Source organism: Bubalus bubalis, chromosome 14 (assembly GCF_019923935.1).
Source record: "Bubalus bubalis isolate 160015118507 breed Murrah chromosome 14, NDDB_SH_1, whole genome shotgun sequence".
Taxonomy (NCBI): Eukaryota; Metazoa; Chordata; class Mammalia; order Artiodactyla; family Bovidae; genus Bubalus; species Bubalus bubalis.
The window spans coordinates 31,080,453-31,099,373 of record NC_059170.1 but is presented as its reverse complement, the minus strand read 5'-3'; the positions used below and the strand labels follow the sequence as shown (position 1 = coordinate 31,099,373).

The 18,921-nt window shown below is 42.4% G+C and overlaps 1 protein-coding gene and 1 non-coding gene across 2 annotated transcripts in view; both read right to left on the bottom strand.

The window, feature by feature from the left end:
* TMC2 (transmembrane channel like 2) overlaps positions 1-18,091 on the bottom strand; it is a 100,248-nt gene extending 82,157 nt beyond the window's left edge. Inside the window, exons 1-2 of the mRNA XM_006044877.4 lie at positions 18,058-18,091; positions 17,453-17,500 (exon numbers count right to left, since the gene is read on the bottom strand). Coding sequence (XP_006044939.2) covers positions 17,453-17,500; positions 18,058-18,091 — 82 coding nt within the window. The remainder of the gene's footprint in view (positions 1-17,452; positions 17,501-18,057) is intronic.
* Positions 10,784-10,856, bottom strand: TRNAE-UUC. The gene has a single exon. It is a non-coding gene; the product is annotated as a tRNA-Glu (tRNA).
* Positions 18,092-18,921: the final 830 nt, after the last annotated feature.

Genomic DNA, 18,921 nt, shown 5'->3' with positions numbered 1-18,921 from the left:
AAACCCTAATAGCATGAGAAGCATCTATTGTTTTACAGAGGTGACTCTGGTGGGCTCCTGAATGGCTGGATGGGGGCTGGTCACCAGAAAAACCACTCCATGATTAGAAGCTTGGTATTGTCATCCCCACCCCACTCCCATTCTCAAGAGATGGGAGAGGGGCTAGAAAGGAAGGTAAAAAATGCTAATGTCTATGTGAGGAAGTCTCCATAAAATTCCAGTAACAGTGGATTTGGAGAGCAAGTCTCCGCAAAATTCCAGTAACAGTGGATTCGGAGAGCTTCCAGATGGGCAAACACATCCACAGACCAGGAGGGTGACATACCCCAACTCCCAGACCTGCTGTCTGTATCTCTTCATCTGTATTCTTTATCATGTGCATGCATGCTAAGTCGCTTCCATTATGTCCGACTTTTTGTGACCCTATAGACCGTAGCCCACCAGGCTCCTCTGTCCATGGGATTCTCCAGGCAAGAATACTGGAGTGGGTTGCCATGCCTCCTCCAGGGGATCTTCTTGACATAGGGATCGAAACTGTGTCTCCTGAATTAGCAGGAAGATTCTTTAGCAGGCTTTCCTGGTGGCTCAGATGGTAAAAAAATCTGCCTGTAGTGTTGGAGAAGGAAATGGCAACCCACTCCAGTACTCTTGCCTGGAAAATCCCATGGATGGAGGATCCTAGTAGGCTACAGTCCATGGGGTTGCAAAGAGTTGCACACGACTGAGTGACTTCACTTTCAGTGTGGGAGACCTGGGTTCGATCACAGGGTTGGGAATATCTCTAGAGAAGGGAGTGGCAACCCATTCCAGTATTCTTGCCTGGAGAACTCCATGGGTAGAGGAGCCTGGCGGGCTACAGTCCATGGGGTCACAAAGAGTCAGACACGACTGAACGACTAACTTTTCTTTACCACTGGTGCCCTGGAAAGCCCATTCTCTACCATGTTGTTGTTGTGTTAGTCGCTCAGTCGTGTCTGACTCTTTGCAACCTCATAGACTGTAGCTCACTAGGCTCTTCTGTCCATGGAATTCTTCAAGCAAGAATAATGGAGTGGGTAGCTAATCCCTTCTCCAGGGGATCTTCCTGACTCAGGGATCAAACCCACATCTCCTGCATTGGCAGTCAGATACCATCTGAGCCACCAGGGAAGCCCATTCTTTATTATGTCCCTTAGTAAATTAGTAAATGTAAATAAATATTTCTCTGAGTTCTGTGAGCTACACTAGCAAATATAACTGAACACAAGGAGGGGGTCTTTGGAACCTTTGATCTATAGCTGGTTGGTCAGAAGCACCTGGGCTTGTGATTGGTGTCTGAAGTGGGTTGTAGTCTTGAGGAAATGAGTGTGGGGTCTGATGCTATCTTTGGGTAGGTAGTGTCACAGTTGACTTATATTGTGGGACACCCAGCAATGTCATAGAGAATTGTTTGTTATAAGGAAAAATATCCACACATCTGGTGAAATGTCAGAAGTGAAGTATTCTGTGTAAGTGATAAAGGAGACACACAGGGAAGAAACTCACCGTAGGGAAGAATTGGGTATTTCCCTATGTGGGAAAGAAAAAACTGAGTTTTTCTTTTACACCTAGGCTCCAGGGAAACGATTTTCCCAGAGTGAGCCTAACTGACCAGAGTTTACCAGTTTAACTGACCTGGAGGAAGGGAAGTACCCCACTCCAGACCTCTAGATAATTTGTCTCACTGAAGGCTAGCAGGAGAAGGCTGAGAAACATTTGTGAAGGTCACAGCCCAAAGGCACAGGCTCACGAAAGACTGAAATCTAGTCACAAGATTATAGAACTTCCCCTGCCCCGTATCTCATCACTACATCCGCAGGACTCTGATACAATGACAGGAGATGACAATGGAAAGAATCGCAAGGCTCAGACTAAAAAAAAAAAAAAAGCAGTTCCCAAGTAAACTCAAAACATCTGGAGAGATAAGAACAAGAACTTTAAAGGAAATTGGGTCCTCTTACACCTACAACTACAATGAATAGTGAACACGGTCTAACATCTGCTGCTGCTGCGTCGCTTCAGTTGTGTCCGACTCTGTACGACCCCACAGATGGCAGCCCACCAGGCTCCCCCGTCCCTGGGATTCTCCAGGCTAGCCAGACAAAAATAAAACCTCATGCTAAAGGCCTATTTACCTCAATTCCTTTTACCCAGTACATCATGCTGACTCTCAACAAACATTACAAGGGACAAACAAACAAAAAAAATTTGTAGAGACAGAGAAAACATCAGAATCAGACTCAGATATGGCAGAGGTTTTAGAATTATCAGACCAAGAATTTAAAAATAACTATGATTAATAAGCTAACAAATCTAATGGAAAATGTGGACAGCATACAAAAACGTATGGGTAATGTAAGCAGAGAGAGTAAAACTTTTGAAAAGAATCAAAAGGAAATGATCGGAACAAAAAACACCATAAGAGAGATGAAGGATACCTTTGATGGGTTCACTAGTAGACTGATCATAGTCAAGGGAAAAAAATCAGTTGAGTAAAAGATACGTCAATAGAAACTTCCCAAACTGAAAAGCAAAGAGGAAAAAAGGATAAAAAAGATAACAGAATATCACAAGAATTGTGAGACAATCACAAAATGTGTAACATAGAGTAATGGGGATACCAGAAAGAGAAGAAAGAGAGAAAAAAATAGAACTATTTGAAGCAATAATGGCTGAATAATGTCCAAAATCAATGACAACCACCAAACCACAGATGCAGGAAGCTCAGAAAATAACAGGAAGAACAAATGCCAATATGCTTTAATATAAAAGCATATTGTATTAAAACTACAGAGAATCAAAGACAAAGAGAAAATCTTGAAAGAAGCCAGAGGGAGGAAGAAAAAAACTGATTTTACCTATAGAGGAGGAAAGATAAGAATTACATTATATTTCTCTTCAGAAACCACACAAGCAAGAAGAGAGTGAGGTGAGCTATTTTAAAGCAATAAAAGAAAAAAAAAAAGCCCCACAGCCTAATCTTGTATTAAACAAAATTATTCTTCAAACATAAAGGAGAAATGGACTTCCTCAGACAAACAAAAGTTGAGTCAATTTACCTTGCAAAAAATGTTAAGTTGTTCAGAGAGAAAGAAAATGACGTAGGTCATAAAGAAAGAGCACTTAAGAAGGAACAAAGGACATGTAAAATATTTTATTTTTCTTATTCTTAATCTAACAGATGAGTTTGTTTAAAATAATAATAGCAACAATATATTAGATGATTGTAGCTAATAGGTAAGCGAAATGAATGACAACAATGTTAAAGAGACGAGAAGGAGGAATTGGGAACACTGTCATAAGGTGCCTGCACTACCCACGAAGAGGTATAGTTTTGTTTGAAAGTGGACTTGACTTTGTTCTAACTGTATATTGCAAACTCTACGACCACTAAAAAAAAGTGAAAAAGGAGTGTAATTGATATGCTACAAAGAAAAGAAAGTGGAGTCATATAAAACGCTCAATCAAAAACCACAAAATGCAGAAAAGAGAGTGGAAGACAAGAATAGGAAAAAAAACAAGGGCAGTGAATAGAAAACAGCAACAAATATGGTAAATGTTGTCAATGGTCTAAATATAACAATTAAAGACACAGATTGTCAGAGTGAATTAAAAAAGACAACTATATGTTGTCTTTAAGAAATCCACTTAATATAAAGACACATATAGACTAAAAGTAAAGGAATGGAGAAAAAATATCATGCTAACAGTAACCAAAAGAAAGCTAGAATAACTGTACTAATTTCAGACAAAACAGATTTCAGAGCAGGGAAAGTTACTAGGGATAAAGTAGGGCATTAGGGGGATTTGGGGGAGAATGGATTTATGTATATGTATGGCTGAGTCCCTTTGCTGTTGATCTGAAACTGTGACAACACTGTTTGTTAACTGACTATACCCCAATACAAAATAAAAAGTTAAAAAAACTAATAAACAGGCTGGTTCTCCAAGACGACAACAATCTCTCATATCTATGCACCTAACAACAGAGCACCAAAATATGTGAGGCAAAATCTGATAAAACTGCAAGGAGAAATGGACACATCCACTATTACAGCTGGAGACTTCAACACACATCTATCAGTAACTGAAAGATATAGCAGGCAGAAGAGCAGTAAGGACATAACTGAACTGAACACCACCACCAATCAAGTGAATCTAATTGACATTTACAAAACATTTCATCCAACAACAGCAGAACATACACTCTTCTTGAAGAATTTACCAAGATAGACAACATTCTGGCCCATAAAACATAAGTTAACAAATTTAAAAGAATAGAAATTATTCAAAATATGCTGTCAGAACACAATGGAATTAAATTAGAAATCCCTAAGAGAAAGATAACTTAAAAAATACCAAAATGATTGAAGATAGAACAACACACTTTTAAATAACATATGGGATAAAGAAGTCTCAAGAGAAATTTTAAAATACTTTGAACTAAATTTAAATGAAAATAAAACTTATCAAAACTTGTAGGAGAGACTTTCCTGGTGGTCCAGTGGTTAAGAATCCACCTGCCAATGTAGGTGATATGAGTTTGATCCCTGGTCTGGGAAGATTCCTCTTGCCACTGGGTAACTAAGCCTGTGCATCACTACTCAGCCTGCTCTCTAGAGCCTGTAAGCCACAACTATTGAAGCCTGCAAGCCTTAGAGTTCAGGCACCACAACCAGAGAAAGTGCACACGCAGCACTGAAGATGCAGTGCAGTCATACATAAATAAATGAGCAATAATAAAATAAAGGAGCTCATTTGATTGGTTCATAAGATATCAATGTGATGCTATGCTATGTTATGCTAAGTCACTTCAGTTATGTCCAACTCTGTGTGACCCCATAGACGGCAGCCCACCAGGCTCCCCCATCCCTGGGATTCTCCAGGCAAGAACACTGGAGTGGAGTGCCATTTCCTTCTCCAATGCATGAAAGTGAAAAGTGAAAGTGAAGTCGCTCAGTCATGTCCGACTCTTAGCGACCCCATGGACTGCAGCCTACCAGGCTCCTCCATCCATGGGATTTTCCAGGCAAGAGTACTGGAGTGGGGTGCCATTGCCTTCTCCATCAGTGTGATAGCATATTCAAAAGCAAAGACATTACTTTGCCAACAAAGGTTCGTCTAGTCAAGGCTATGGTTTTTCCTGTGGTCATGTATGGATGTGAGAGTTGGACTGTGAAGGCTGAGCACTGAAGAATTGATGCTTTTGAGCTGTGGTGTTGGAGAAGACTCTTGAGAGTCCCTTGGACTGCAAGGAGATTCAACCAGTCCATTCTGAAGGAGATCAGCCCTGGGATTTCTTTGGAAGGAATGATGCTAAAGCTGAAACTCCGGTACTTTGGCCAACTCATGCGAAGAGTTGACTCATTGGAAAAGACTGATGCTGGGAGGGATTGGGGGCAGGAGGAGAAGGGGACGACAGAGGATGAGATGGCTGGATGGCATCACTGACTCCATGGACATGAGTCTGGTTGAACTCCGGGAGTTGGTGATGGACAGGGAGGCCTGGCGTGCTGCAATTCATGGGGTCGAAAAGAGTCGGACATGACTGAGCGACTGAATTGAACTGAACTGAACTGAATATTCCAAAAAATCCTAGGAATTTAATAAGCATTTGGCAAATGAATTAATTTAATGCATGTGTGTGTGCGTGCTCAGCCGCTGAGTTGTGTCCAACTTGTTGTGATTCCATGGACTGTGGCCTGCCAGATTCTTCTGTCCACAGAATTTTCCAGGCAAGATTACTGGAGTGGGTTTCCATTTCCTACTCCAGGGGAATTAGTTTCATATTTCCGGTTTAATAAGAACAAATATGTCTTTTGTTTGTTTGTTTTTATTTATTTTTTTTACTTTACAATATTGTATTGGTTCTGCCACACATCAACATGAATCCGCCACGTGCATACGTGTGTTCTCCATCCTGAATCCCCCTCCCACCTGCCTCCCCGTACCATCCCTCCGGGTCATCCCAGTGCACCAGCCCCAATCATCCTGTATCTTCTTTGATTTTTCAGCATTAAATATAATACAATATTGTAGTTTTATTCTACTCAGGTTCTTCCTAAACTTACATTGGTTCATTGATTAAATATGCTAGCATTATTTCTGCTGTTCAATCAGTAAGTTGTGTCCAACTCTTTGTGACCCCATGGACTGCAGCATGCTAAGGTTTCCTGTCCCTCACTATCTCCTGGAGTTTGCCCAAGTTTATGCCCATGGACTTGGTGATGCTATCCAACCATCTCATCCTCGATGCCCTCTTTTCCTTTTGCCGTCAGTCTTTCCCAGCATCAGGGTCTCTTCCAGTGAGTCAGCTCTTCACATCAGGTGGCCAAAGAACTGGAGCTTCAGCTTCAGCATCAGTCCTTCCAATGAGTATTCGGGGTTGATTTCCTCTAAGACTGACTAGTTTGATCTCCTTGATATCCACGGGACTCCAAAAAGTCTTCTCCAGCACCACAATTTGAAAGCATCAATTCTTTGGTACTCAGCCTTCTTTATGGTCCTACTCTCACTCCTACATGACTACTGGAAAAAACGTAGCTTTGATTATATGGCCCTTTGTTGGCAAAGTGCTATCTTTGCTTTGTAATACACTGTCCAGCTTTGTCATAGCTTTCCTTCTAAGAAGCAAGTGTCTTTTAATTTCATAGTTGCAGTCACCATCTGCAGTGATTTTGGAGCCCAAGAATAGAAAATCTGTCACAGCTTCTACTTTTTTCCCTTCTATCTGCCATGAAGTCATAGGACTGGATGCCATGATCTTTGTTTTTTGAATGGTGAATTTCAAGCCAGCTTTTTCACTCTCCTCTTTCACCCTCATCAAGAGGCTCTTTAGTGCCTCTTCACTTTCTGCCATTAGAGTGGTATCATCTGCATATCTGAGGTTGTTCATATTTCTTCCAGCAGTCTTGATTCCAGCTTGTGATTCATCCAGCCCAGCATTTCACATGATATACTCAGCATAGAAGTTAAACAGAGTGACAATATACAGACTTGTTGTACTCTTTTCCTGATTTTGAACCAGTCCATTCCATGCAAGTTTCTTACTGTTGCTTCTTGATCCTCATACAGGTTTCTCAGGAGATAGGTAAGATGGTCTGGTATTCCCATCTCTTTAAGAATTTTCCACAGTTGGTTGTGATCTACGCAGTCAAAGGTTTTAGTATAATCAATGAGACACAAGTAGCTGTTTCTCTGAAATTCCCTTGCTTTCTCTATGATCCAACAAATCTTGGCAATTTGATCTCTTATTCCTCTGCCTTTTCTAAACTCAGCTTGTACATCTGGAAGTTCTTGATTCAAGTACTGCTAAAGCCTAGCTTGAAGGATTTTGAGCATAACCTTACTAGCATGGGAAATGAGCAAAACTGTCTGGTAGTTAGAACATTCTTTAGCACTGCCCTTATTTGGGGTTGGGATGAAAACTAACTTTTTCCTGTTCAGTGGCCACTGCTGGGTTTTCTGAATTTGCTGACATATTGAGTGCAACACTTTAACAACATCATCTTTTAGGATTTGAAATAGCTCAACTCAAATTCCATCACCTTCACTAGCTTTGTTCACAGCAATGCTTCCTAAGGCCCACTTGACTTCAAACTCCAGGATGTTTGACTCTAGGTGAATAACCACACCATCATGGTTATTCAGGTCATTAAGACCTTTTTGTATAATTCTTCTGTGTATTCTTGCCATCTCTTCTCAACCTCTTCTGCCTCTGTTAGATCCTTACCGTTTCTGTCCTTTATCATGCCCATCCTTGCATGAAATATTTGTTTGATATCTCCAGTTTTCTTGAAGAGCTCTCTAGTCTTCTCCATCCTATTGTTTTCCTCTATTTCTTTGCATTGTTCATTGAAGAAGGCCTTCTTATCTATTCTTGCTTTTATCTTAAACTCTGCATTCAGTTGGGTATATCCTTCCCTTTCTCCCTTGCTTTTCACTTCTCTTCTTTCCTTGGCTACTTGTAAAGCCTCCTCAGATCACCACTTTGCCTTCTTGCATTTCTTTTTCTTTGAGATGGTTTTGATCACTGTCTCCTGTACAATGTTACAAACCTCCATCCATAGTTCTTCAGGCACTCTGTCTATCAGATCTAATCCCTTGAATCTATCTGTCACCTTCACTGAATCATATAAGATTTGATTTGGGTCATATGTAAATGAGCTGGTGGTTTTCCCTACTTTCTTCAATTTAAGCCGGAATTTTGCTATATGGAGCTGATGATCTGAACCATAGTCAGCTCCAAGTCTTGTTTTTGCTGATTGTTTAGAACTTCTCCATCTTCAGCTGCAAAGAATATAATTAATCTGATTTTGGTTATTGACCATCTGGTGATGTCCACATGTAGAGTCATCTCTTGTGTTGATGGAAAAGAGTGTTTGCTATAACCAGCATGCTCTCTTGACAAAACTCTGTTAGCCTTTGTCCTGCTTCATTTTGTAATCCAAGGCCTAAGTTGCCTGTTACTCTAGGTATCTCTTGACTTCCTACTTTTGCATTCCAATTTCCTATGATGAAAAGGACATCTTTTTTGGTGTTAGTTCTAGAAGGTCTTGATAGGTCTTCATAGAACCAGTCAGCTTCAGCTTCTTAGGTATTAGAGTTGTTGGAGCATAGACTTGGATTACCATGATGTTGAATGGTTTGCTTGGAAATGAACTGAGATCATTCTGTCATTGTTGAGATTGCACCCAAGTACTGTATTTTGGACTCTTTTGTTGACTGTAAGGGTTACTTCACTTCCTCTATGGGATTCTTGCCCACAGTAGTAGACATAATGATCATCTGAATTAAATTTGTCCATTCCTGTCCATTTTAGTTCACTGATTTGCACTCCACTCTTCCCCAGTAGCATATTGAACACCTTCCAACCTGGGAAGCTCATCTTTTGGTGTCATATCTTTTTGCCTTTTTATACTGTTCGTGGGGTTCTTGAGACAACCACTGGAGTGGTTTGTCATTCATTCCTCCAATGGACCTTGTTTTTTCACCATTATTTCTGCATCATGTTTAAAATTATGAAGTACCTAAATTTGTGCTTAATTAAAATGATTCATTATTATGAACATTTGATTTCAATAGTATTTATATTTTATAGTATCCCAGCTGTAAGATTAATTTCCAAGATCTAGGACTTACCTGGTGGTATAGGGGTTGAGAATCTGTCTGCCAATGCAGGGACATGGGTTTGGCTCCTGGTCTGGAAAGATTCCCCATACTGCAGGGCAACTAAGCCCATGATCCATAACTACTGAAGCCTGTGTGTTGTACAGCCAGTGCTCCACAACAAGAAGAAGAAGCCACCACAGTGAGAAGCCTGCGCACTGCAAGTAGAGAGTAGCCCCTGCTCCCTGCAACTAGAGAGAGCCTGAAGGCAGCAACAAAGACTCAGCACCAAAAATAAAATAAATTAATTAATTAATTTTAAAAATTCCAAGATCTTGAAACTTTGGACTGATATTAAAGAGAATTAATGAATATTCATTGGATGCTTAGCTCATTCTAAATAAGATGGAATTCTAAAACATTGATTGTGCTACATGCTAATTCGCTTCAGTTGTGTTCAACTCTTCACAACCCTATGGACCATAGCCCGCCAGGCTCCTTTGTCCATGATTGCTAAGCATTATTTTAAGTATGGGCTTCCTTAATAGCTCAGTCAGTAAAGAATCTGCCTGCAGTGCAGAAGACCCAGGTTCAATCCCTGGGTCGGAAAGATCCCCTGGAGAAGGAAATGGCAACCCACTCCAGTATTCTTGCCTGGAGAATCCCAGGACAGAAGAGCCTGGCAGGCTACAGTCCATGGGGGTGCAAGAGTCAGACACAACTTAGTGACTAAACATCACCATCATATTAAGTATATATATTTCTGCTTCTTTTTAAAAAATATGCTACATAGAAGTAATAGCTTCATGTCTATAAATGAACATGTACATTCCTTTCCCTTTGAAAAATTATGTGTGGATTGAATTTGTTTGTAGAAAGTTGTGTTATGAGTACTCATGAATTCTGCTAGTCTAAAGTGCTGATGTGTGACACCTGACAAGTCTCCATCTTCCCAGCTTGTTTTGCAAAACAAAGGCTTCTTCAGTTAAGGGTTATAACTCAATGAGACTCTCCTATGATTCGTTCTGACAGAAAGGTACAACTCTGTATGCAAAGTAAAGAAATGTGCTTTTGTTAAGGGAAAAGGAATAGGTTTGTCCTAAAATGAAATGACAGGTTGTTGCAGAGCGAAAGGAGCATGGTGAAGGGCAAAACCTGAATGGATACAGAAAATAACAGAAGGTTCATGGAAAGTGAATTTTATTGGCCTCAGATTAAAGATGAGTAAATAATGAGTCTGAGAAGCTATTAAGCGTGTTAAAATTCTAAAAAAATCGGCTCAATTTTGATGGGCTTGTTTCTGTTTATTTTTATTGTTTACTGTTTGTTGCCTTCATCTACAATATAAAGGATCCTCCCATCACTTATCTGCCTATATAGCAAAGATTCTGAGTCTTCCCACAATAATTTTCTGTGTTTTGTCTTGATTTCATTATGGCTTTGGTTATTTAGGGGAAATTCGTCATTTTTGAAAGTGCTAAGGTTCTCGTAGGTGATCATGTTACCTTCTAAATATATATATATATATATTTTAAAGTCTTTTTGTCACTTTCAACTAAATAGCCAAATACTGTTTCCAAGGCACCCATGATCCTATCTTGCGTTCAAATCCTATTTTTTTTTATGTGGTTGCACTGCATGGCTTGCTGGATCTCAGTTCCCTGACCAAGGATTGAACCTGGGCCCACAGCAGTGAAAGTGCTGAGTTCTAACCACTGGATCACCAGGGAATTCCCATCAAATCAGAAAAATTTTGATTTCATTTTTCTTCCTAAGACTGATTTGGAAGTGTAAAATGAAGTGTAATTACTTTCAGAATATCTTTTGTATCTAAAACTATCTTTGTGACTTCCCAGATGGCCCTGGGAAGTCACAAAGATTTGCTCTTCCATTTCCTAAAAAAGAGACGTTGCCAGAAACTATTAGGGTTATTCGATATGTTACTGGAGTTACGCGGGCCTCCTTCCTCATGACCTTTGCCACGGGTGGAGCTCCTCACGCCGGCTCCTGGCAGAGTTATTTGGAGTTTCATGGGAAGAGGTGTCAATCAGAACAGATGCTGAGACTTTTCTAGGTTAAACTGGTAAAGGTCAAATGTTAATAAATATTTCAGCAATTGTATGCTCTATGGGCTGCTCCTAGAGATTTGTCAGTGATTTTTCTGCCATGATTTGTTCCTATTTATCAGAGTCCTGATGGTGATTTTCTCCTGTTAGGCAGTACTATAATTATCAGCCACAATTCAGTTATCATTTAAGATGTTTATTTGATAACAATTTAAAATTTTGAAGCTAACTTTTTAAGATCAGTGCTTCATCTGATCTCCAGTGTTCAACTGGAGATGAACATCAGTTTTACCTATGGAGTTTTCTTAAAATACAGATGCTTTTAGGACCTACTCCAAATTTATGAAATCTCTTTATTTGATATAGTCTTATATATAATTCTTATATGCTTGGTATGTCTTGGTATGTGTGTATATGTTTTAAATTGTGTATTATACTTCAAGATATTTTTATCTGTAAAGACATATCTTTATCTGTTCAACCATCTATAAATCTGACATAATGTTCATTGTCTATAAAAACATACTTAATCATTATAGTATTTTGTTCAAAGATTGCCTTAACTGTGTTTGTTTTGTGTGCTATGGAAGCAACCAAACCCTTGTCAATTTCATTATTGCTATGAAATATTTCACTTTTGATGGTTAAAAGCTAACCTAGCCATTTTATGTCTCTGTTACCTCCAGATACTATTTGTATCCCCAAAGCTTCCTTGAAACCTCAGCTGTGGGCCAAAAATTCTATTTTCTACAAAGAAAACTTTGTAGAGGTTTCTACTTTCTCAGAACCCTGTCTGGAAGGACTCTGTCAGGTACTGTTAACAACTAGCACAGTAATGAAATGCTTAAGCAGTTTGATTCTTAGATTCATGTCCTTCAACTAAAGAGACATAAACCATCCTCAAATTATTGGAAGACTGTCCTTACTGGTGACCTCAGACTGAGAGTTCTCAGGAACCATCCTGAAGCAGAAAGCCTTTGGATGTAGACAGCTGTGCCCAAGATCCATGGCACAAGATCACAGATTGTTACTTTATAATCTGTACTCCTCAGCTTTCTGTTCTTTTACCTATATTCTATCCTCTTATTCACTTAAGTCTACATTTCACTGTGTTATTTATAATCTCTATTTCTAATATTGCTGTTTGCATCCTTATCCTTTCTTGGTATGACTTGGTATGACTCTCATGTTGTTGCTGTTGTTTAGTCGCTCGGTCATGTCCAACTCTTTTGTGACCCCATGAACTGTATTCCTCCAGGCTCCTCTGTCCCCATGAGATTTCCCAGGCAAGAACACTGGAGTGGGTTGCTGTTTCCTCCTCCAGGGGATATTCCCGACCCAGAGATCAAACCTGCATCTCCTGTACTTTTCAGGAGGCTTCTTTACCACTGAGCTACATGACTCTCATATCAGCTACAGTTTACCCATGAACTGGCGAAAATGCCAGCTTCTCTTGGGAACCAACCAGCTTTGCTTGGTCCCAGTTCCTTGTAAAAAATCAGTTGGTTTCCTAGGTAGCTGGACCCACTTTTTAGTTGGCAAACTCCGCAGCAGGCAAAGTGGCCAGAAATCCTGCCTCTACAGAAATAATACTTGGGGTCCTTTTGTGATAACTAGTCTTTGCAACTGAACTTTCACTGAAATAGAACTTGGAAGGGGATCAGGGGACAGGTAGTGGCAGGAGAGTATCTCACATTCATAGGTGTTACAAGTTAAGATATATCATTTCTCTTTTGACACCTGCCCCTCCTTCCAATGATCTTTGATACTACAAAATTCACTGCCTGACACCAGACTATTCTTCATGAATGGTGTCAAAATTTTACAGCTTTATTTGATAATCCCTTAGGAGTATTTGGCCAAAACCAGATTACTGGGCAATTCCCAATGACTGGTATTGAATCTGGCACAGAAGTCTACTAGCTGCTACCCACAAATTGGACAGGAACTTGTTACATTGGTACACTAATACCTACTCTCAGGATCACCTCTGACATTACCCAAGGTCCATTTTGGACCATTGGTTTGTCTGCTAGGAAAAAGAGATCAGTTGGTAGTTTCACTGAAAAAGCAGGAACAGTGGCCCTGATTCCAGAACTGAAACCCTAACCACTCTACAGGAATTCTGGATTCCTCTCTTCTCTCTTCAGAACTCTTCATTTCATACTTTGCAAGAAGCCCAGATAGTACGATGAACCTTACATGCTAACACAGAGAGGAGAAGCTATAGGACTCAGGCAGTGCCACCAAGACTGGAACCTCCGGAGAGGTTCAGAATGAGAGGTTATGTGAAAGAGTGTTGTACTCACATTCCTACAGCCCACTCAGAGATCTCGAACATTACTGAAAAGATCCAGGAAGTAAATGAAGATATCATAAAGCTGGGTAACATGCCTAATGGCCTGACAAGTGAGCTATACAAACTCTGGCCATAATCCTCTTAATCCAGAGCTTTGAAGCTGTTGCACAGTTGCTGTGTGTCAAATGATCCAGCAAAGGGTCTTCCATCAGAAAGAACTGGAAAACCCGACAGACACACAGGTTGAAAGGACCATCAGCAGATACTTGTCACACAATTATGACACCTTAAACAACAGTGAAGATCTGGGTTGGTACTCTCAGCTATTAGTGGCTAGTCCTTCAGTTCAGGCCGAAGAATGAGAAACTGAGAACTGAAACCATTTCCCCACACGCAGCCTGGACACAGAGAAATCAAACTACACCTTAGTGCCTATATGAAGATGACGTTGTGCTATGCTTCTGTCTGCGTTAGCATGACTATTTTTCCAGGAATATCCTGCCTGGAAAATGGCTTGATTGCTCATTATAGAATTTTCTCAGAGACCCGTCAGTTCTTCAGCAGAAAGCATCACAGACTCTAATTTGCCCCCTAAGGTCCTTTTGATGCTTTGATTCAAAATCCTGGCCTTGCTGTTTGTTGTGGACTGTTATATTGTGATTCTTACCCAATCCTAATTAAGCCCTCACTTTGAAAGTCCTATCCTAAACCAAACTTTTATTTCTTAATAAATTCTGACCTTATTTTCCTCCTGTGAGATATTGTCAAGACTTTGCTTGCTGTAAGCATTAAATCAGTTTTGTCTTATCAACAGACGGTATTGGTGATATTTAGGGAGCCAGCTCTTGACAATAATTTAGGTAAACATCTTTTAGAAAGAAGGAATAAAAAATGAACTAAAAGAAAAAAGATCTTGGAAATATAGAGGAAGAGTGATGAATTATGGCTAGAATGGTTGAAAATGCTTCACAAAGAACTGATGTTTTCCCTGAATCTTGAAGAATAAACAAGGATTTGTCGAGAAAGGAAAGGGCTGAGAATAGAGAGAGTTGATGGTGAGATGGGCAGATTCCAGGCAGAGGAAATGGGGGTTTAAAGGGCCCCAGTGAAAATGCCAAGCAGTCTGGGGGTGTAGGTGACCAGGGCAAAGCTGAGTCTTGGGTATGACTGATGCTGCGGCAGGGAGCATGGGGATAGGAGGTTGCCCAGAGACCAATGCATACCTTTGGGGAGTAGGAGGAAATCTACAGGGAGAAAATATAATACTGGAGCATCTACCAGATGTGATCACATCAAAGGATCATGACAGCAGCACTGAAGAAGTTGTTGAGGGTGGAGACACCTGATGCAAACACACTGAAAAGTACCGAGTGCTAGTTACAGACTCAAAGACAGACAATCACATGTGTGGCAGGAAGGTTTTCTTCACCCACTCCTGCCCTAACCTCCTTCTCACCTCTTAGGGGAAGAGGGTTTTGGGTAAGACAATGTAACAACAAGTTCTTTAGGTGTAATAATAACTCATCAAGTTAGGAAGCTGGTCAGCATTGGCCAGTGAAAGATGGGTTTGTCCTACAGATGCTCTTTGCTGTGCTTGGAAACGCTTTGGACAGAAACAAATCTACTCTTTCCAAAGATGTGGGAGGGAGTGTGAAAGAGTGTGGGTCACCACAGCTGTGATCTCAGGGAAGAGTTCTAGAACTGAGCTCTGCTCTCAGAGAGGGCAGAGGAACAGAGACAGGGGGCAAGGGATTAATGATTCATCTAAGACTGCTTCCAGTCTTGGTTGAAAAGACTGGATAAGAAAGTCAATATATGTTTGTGTTCTCTTCTGAACTGTGTATCCTCAATTAGCTAAGAAGTGGTTTTCTCTTTGGTAATGAACTGTGCCAGGCATTCTTCCAAGCACTGTAGACATTACTAGAGGGTTCATAAATTTTTTCCAAACTGTAATTCCTAATGTAATCTCATTTCCCAACTGAATGAAATTCATGTGGAATGTGGAAAGCAAGCCAGAATTTGCCTTTCAATCTTCCCTAACCTTTTTTTCACAGAAAGCAAACTGCTTTAGTTTTTCTTTCATAGTCAGTTTTCAATAGACTTCACATAATGCATAATTTAGGAGCTGGGAGAGCACCTGTCACATTAGGAAGAACTCCAAGCCCTGAATGTGCTCACTTACACTTAACAGGCCTCCTCACGTGTGTGCATCTGACTCAGGTGAAAAATTCAGAACAAAAAATAGGCTGAAAGGAAAAGAGAGAAGCTGGGAGACCGAGTGTGTCTGGCTCACCCTCCAGTTCCTCACAGTTAAGTATGTTCACCAAATGATACAAGAGAAGGGAGAATTCTGACCCTCCTTTTTGATGGATGGACTAAAAAATTGTAAATATTTTGAGAAACACACGTTGTATTCTTAGACATATTTTTTCCTTCTTGTAGAACAGAAGCTGAAGGAATAGGATTTGGGTCCCTCAGAGGTGACTCCAGAGGAGATTTAAAATGGAAATCTTGCTGTAATTGGGTTCCAGTTCATTGAATGAATTCCCATTATTTAACTTCACTGCATCCCTTGACCACTGGGGTCCCTGAAGTGAAAATTTTTACTCAATTCCTTTTTTCTCTTCACAAGGGAAAATGGCAAGGCGGAGGGAGAGATGTGTATGCGGCATATTTCAGTAGAAAAAGGTTTGTGTTTTAGGCAAAATGACTTTGCATTTCAGGACCATTTTCCCATAGGTGGCCCCCGCAAGGCCCACCTCTTCAGTGGGGCAGAGAGCAAGTTGGGATGGGAGGAGAATGGACAGAAATTGGAAGAGAGCAGGGAAATGGAATGTGGACTAGACCAGGATCAACACAGTGTTACCCAGGGCTTGGACCCTCCATGAGGACAGGGCCTCATCCGGCCCCACTGGGATACTGTGCTCTTTCTCACAGTCGATCCTGGCACTCTGGAGGGATGGGAAGATTAGACAGGGAGGAGGTAGGGTGGGGAGAAGGGACAGTGGCCATGTGGCAGCTCCGGGGGCAGGAAGGAGTGTTGAGATGCTAGTGGTGCCTCCATAGCCTCTCTCTCTGCCCAGAGTCATAGCTCTGCTACACACCTTGCTCTTGGGTGTTCCCCCAGCCCCATTACGGACTGCCTCACCAAGGGCTCAGGCCCCAAGTAGTGGGTGAGTAGTAGGCACAAGAAGGAAGGGGTTTGCAGATGCAATGGGGTAGATCCTGGGGCCAGCTCCCCTATGCTCTGTGTGCCAGCATGAGGTCAGGACAAGTCCTTCTCCTGGAAATGAGGAGGGGGATCTCTCCCAACATCCTCCCCAAAGAAATCCATTACCTCCTGAGTCTTTGCTTCCTCACTTACAAGCAAGGCCCTGCCTGGGACGCAAGGAGGAGAAAAGTACCATAACCACATGTCTCCTGACCTGAAGTGCAGGAAGCCTGACCCCTGGGTGTGGCTCAAGCTCCCCTGATGGCATTGGAGGGTTTTCCACCTGTGACTTCAGCTCCTCCTGGAGCAGGTTGTCCCCTCTGGGTAAAACCCTCACTGGCCCACAGAGGAGCTGTGTCCACATTTCAGATGGGAAGGTGACCCACTTCTTCTGGCAGTTTGTGAGAGTAAGAGCTTGTCCTCTGGAGTCAGGTTGCCTGGGTGTGAGCTCTGGCTTCACTCCCTACCAGCTGCCTGGAATGGCATCCCGACCCCACAAGCCAGTGAATGTTCACTGATCTTTGAGACTCAACTCAGTGTCACTCACTCTGGGCCTCTCCCTTGACTCTCGGGGCTGAGGGCAGGCCCTCTCTAGCAGCTCTTGGCCTCCTCCCCAATTGAACTATTATACCTGCCTTGGGAGGGCTCCTTACAGTGAGTCAGGGGGAAGGCAGGAAGCAGGAGGATGGAAGAGAAGGTTGAGTGGATGGCTGGACTTTTAGCTCCCCAGGATACCTCACCCCTTCTCACCTGTGCCCAGAGAGCTGCTCCTTGCCCGCCCCCTCGTGCCACCTCCTCCTGTAAGAGATGGAACAGGTGTGAATGGCTGACCTCTGGAGAGCGCCCTTCCTCACTCTGCCCATCTCACCATGGGGACCCTTAGCAGGTTGATAGGGCCTCAGAGGGAACTGGGCTCCAACTGTTTAGCTCCACAAGCTCTAGGGCCCATCGTTCTGACATTTCTCTGGCACCCTGGAAACTTGTGAGGTCAGAACATCTCCACAACCACAGAGAGAAAGAGAAATCTGTGGAGAGGATTGCTAAGGAAAGGTGACTGTTACCAAGGCAGGGGAGGCTGAATGAGCCCGGCGGGCACAGATGGCCTCTGTCACTCAACCTTAATGCAGGCACAGGCTGTTTTTAATCCCTCCAACAGCCCTTCAAGGAGGCTATGGCTGCCTTTGCTCATGGATGAGGCAGGGAGAGTTTGGATAACCAGACTGAGGTTGCTCAGCAAGCAAGTGGCAGGTCCTGCAACTCAAACCTGGGTCCTGCAAAACATCCCGTCTGCTTCCCTGTCCCCTGCTGCCCAGGAAACCTGGGAAGGGGCTCTGCAGAGATGAGGATAAACTCACCTTCCTCCCCTCGGCCCTTTAGCTGATGGCTCATGGTCCGCAGGGCTCTGTCGGCCCCCAGGCCGGCTCACAAGTCTCGCTCATCCACGGACACCTTCGGCCTGGGATGTTTTGGGGCTCTCATGGTGGTTGGCTTCCTTTCCTGGTAGCCAAAGCTCCTTGGCTTGTTTGAGATTGAACGTGGAGGTAGGTGAAGTTTGGGAGACAGGTGGGGCAGGAGGCGGTGAGTTCCCAGCCCTTCAATCCGGCTGCACAGTCCTCTGCTCAGGTTTCTCTGCAGAGGCGCTGTGGTCTCGTGTTTCAGGCATCACTTACACACGAAGGGGCCCTGAAGGGGCCAGAAGCTGCTGGCTCATTTCCCGACAGTGATGCCACTTTCACTCCAGCCAGGGGAGGTGCGAGGAGCTTCCCAGGGCTCTTTCCCTCCATCTTGGGTCCCGGGTTGGGGCAGGCACTGGGGAAATGATAGGATATTTGTGAAAGTTATCACCAGGACTTATCCTTAAAACACAAACTCCCAGGGTACCAATGGGCATTCAGATTAGTCTGCATCTGAATCCTGATAAGGAAGTCCTGAGCCCATTCTGAGGAACTGTTCCTGTTCGCACCATCTGCTCACTTGCTCGCCAGCTCTTCCCACTGCTGCCTGGCTTCAAAAAGGGCAGATTTGGCTGGGTTGGAAACCACCTTTCGGGGTGCCTCTGAAAGGTGATCACAGTCCTCAGCATGCTCTGTTCTTAACCTGGGGTCCCTGGCACTCCAAGAGTCATGAATGGAATTTTGTGGGTCTGAGAACAGGAATGGGGGAAAACATTGTATCTTATTTTTCCTTGCCTTAAACCAAAATTTAGCATTTCCCTAAAA